Source organism: Lolium rigidum, chromosome 3 (genome assembly GCF_022539505.1).
Source record: "Lolium rigidum isolate FL_2022 chromosome 3, APGP_CSIRO_Lrig_0.1, whole genome shotgun sequence".
Taxonomy (NCBI): Eukaryota; Viridiplantae; Streptophyta; class Magnoliopsida; order Poales; family Poaceae; genus Lolium; species Lolium rigidum.
In genome coordinates this window covers 76571340-76573971 of record NC_061510.1, presented here as the reverse complement: position 1 = coordinate 76573971, position 2632 = coordinate 76571340, and the positions used below count along the sequence as shown (strand labels likewise).

Genomic DNA, 2632 nt, shown 5'->3' with positions numbered 1-2632 from the left:
TTACACATTATGGTTCTAGAGTTTGTTGATGGAAAAATCAATTATTCAGACATTAAATATGGGAAACAAACATCTTCCAATTATATTTGGAAAATATTATGTGTTTCTAAGCAAATTGGACCGCATAAAAAACCTTCCGTTCGTCCTGTGCCCAATAACCTGGTTTTTCTACTGGGCTTGACCGATGCAAAAACCCACGGGCTCTACTAGAAAGCCTGACGGGCTTTGAGTAGAAATGAAAAGGATCTCCGCCTTCCGGATTCGTACCTCCACGTATTGCGGATAGGGCCAAAACCAATCGAACCGAGTCAACCGAAGCAAAGGGCGACTGACCAGATCTCCGATGGCCGCTGCTCACTCCACCGAAAGCGCTGAACTCCCTGATCCACTCCTAAACGCCGGCGGGCCATGGCAGCGCTGCCGTACCTCGTCCTCTTCCTCCTACTCCTCCGTCCAGCGGCCACACCCGCCGCCCGCGCGCCGCCGCCTTCGAATCCTCCTCCGCCGCAGCCGCACCAGAAGGTGTTCGTGTGGCCCAAGCCGACGTCCATCTCCTGGCCGTCCGTCGCGTACGCGCCGCTCACCCCGTCCTTCAGCATCCACGCCGTGCCGCCGCACCCGTCGCTCCGCCACGCCATCGCCTACTACACCCGCCTCATCCGCACCGAGCGCCACACGCCGCTGGTGGCGCCCTCCAACTACACGCTCGCCTCCGCCCCCGTCCGCGTCCTCACCATCTCCGTCTCCGAGGCCGACGTCCCGCTCGGCCCGGACGTCGACGAGTCCTACACGCTCTCCGTGCCCGCCGAGTCCGCCTCCGCCGACATCTCCGCGGCCACGCCCTGGGGCGCCATCCGCGGGCTCGAGACCTTCTCCCAGCTCGCGTGGGCCGGCGGCGGCGAAGCTGCGGGCGGCCAGTCGATCGTCCCCAGCGGAATCGAGATCTCCGACCGCCCCCACTTCACCCACCGCGGCATCCTTCTCGACACCGCCCGCAACTTCTACCCGGTTCGCGACATCCTCCACACCATCCGCGCCATGGCGTTCAACAAGCTCAACGTCTTCCACTGGCACATCACTGACGCGCAGTCCTTCCCGATCGTCCTCCCCACGGTACCCACCCTCGCCAACCTCGGCTCCTACTCCCCCGCCATGCGGTACACCGACAAGGACGTCCGCCGTATTGTCAACTACGCCGCCGCCTTCGGCGTCCGCGTCATCCCCGAGATCGACATGCCCGGTGAGTAGTAACAGTTCAGAACTCGTCGTCTCTGCATTTGCCCCGCCGATCGCAGTTTCTTCAATGCAATTTCGCTCTAAAAAGCAGGGCACACGGGTTCGTGGGCGGGAGCGTACCCGGAGATCGTCACCTGCGCGAACAAGTTCTGGGCGCCCACGGCGCAGCCGGCGCTGGCGGCGGAGCCCTGCACGGGGCAGCTGAACCCGCTGAACCCCAAGGCGTACAGCGTGGCGCAGGACGTGCTGCGGGACCTGTCGTCCCTGTTCCCGGACCCCTACCTCCACGGCGGCGCCGACGAGGTGAACACGGCGTGCTGGGAGGACGACCCCGTGGTGCGCCGCTTCCTGAGCGAGGGCGGCACGCACGACCACCTCCTGGAGCTGTTCGTGAACGCGACGCGGCCGTTCATGGTGCACGAGCTCAACCGCACGGTGGTGTACTGGGAGGACGTCCTGGTGGGGCCCAAGGTCATGGTGGGGCCCACGGTGCTGCCCAAGGAGACCACCGTGCTGCAGACGTGGAACAACGGCGCCGAGAACACCAAGCGGATCGTCGCCGCCGGGTACCGCGCCATCGTCTCCTCCGCGGCCTACTACTACCTGGACTGCGGCCACGGCGGGTGGGTGGGCAACGACAGCCGGTACGACAAGCAGGAGAAGGAGAGCGAGGGCGCGCCGCTGTTCAACGACCCCGGCGGCACGGGCGGGTCCTGGTGCGCGCCGTTCAAGACGTGGCAGCGCGTCTACGACTACGACATCCTGCACGGGCTCACGGAGGAGGAGGCCACGCTGGTGCTGGGCGGGGAGGTGGCGCTGTGGTCGGAGCAGTCGGACGCCGCGGTGCTGGACGGCAGGCTGTGGCCCAGGGCCGCCGCCGCCGCGGAGACGCTCTGGTCCGGGAACAAGGGCGCCAGCGGGAGGAAGCGGTACGCCAATGCCACGGACCGGCTCAACGACTGGAGGTACCGGATGGTGGCGCGCGGCATCCGCGCCGAGCCGCTCCAGCCGCTCTGGTGCCCGCTGCACCCTGGCATGTGCAACCTCTCGCAGTAGAAGTGCACACCGATCAAAGCCTTGCTTCGGTGTATGCTGCAGCGCTGCGTGATGTAGTAGGGATTTTCACAGATCGAACTGGTACACGACATAGGTTTAGAAAGTGGAAGGGGATCATCATCTATCACTGGATCGACATGGTTGAATACTCGATGAACCAAGAAAGTGCTCAATAATGCAAAGCCTCCCACCAATTTTTGTTTTGTTTCTGTCTTAGAAGGAACCACTCTTTGTTCAACATAGTCTACGGGTTCTTGCGGTAGGTATATCAGAATCTCTCTTGTGCGTGGTTGCTGTAATTTTGCCCACGCTAAACAGATTTTGTATCTCCGGTGCTTTA

At 62.5% G+C, this 2632-nt stretch overlaps 1 protein-coding gene across 1 annotated transcript; it reads left to right on the top strand.

Annotated features, from left to right (window-relative positions):
* The first annotated feature begins 353 nt into the window (after positions 1 to 353).
* On the top strand, positions 354 to 2303 carry LOC124701824 (beta-hexosaminidase 2-like). Its single transcript, XM_047233918.1, has 2 exons — positions 354 to 1240; positions 1328 to 2303. Exons 1-2 carry the CDS (start codon positions 409 to 411, stop codon positions 2290 to 2292), a joined length of 1797 nt encoding a protein of 598 aa, XP_047089874.1. The 5' UTR covers positions 354 to 408; the 3' UTR covers positions 2293 to 2303.
* Positions 2304 to 2632: the final 329 nt, after the last annotated feature.

Excerpts from the sequence above, each read along its gene's own strand:
- LOC124701824 (XM_047233918.1), top strand. The coding sequence starts at position 409 with ATGGCAGCGCTGCCGTACCTCGTCCTCTTCCTCCTACTCCTCCGTCCA. Across the intron at positions 1,241-1,327 it reads CCCCGAGATCGACATGCCCG|GGCACACGGGTTCGTGGGCG; the intron begins GTGAGTAGTAAC and ends TCTAAAAAGCAG.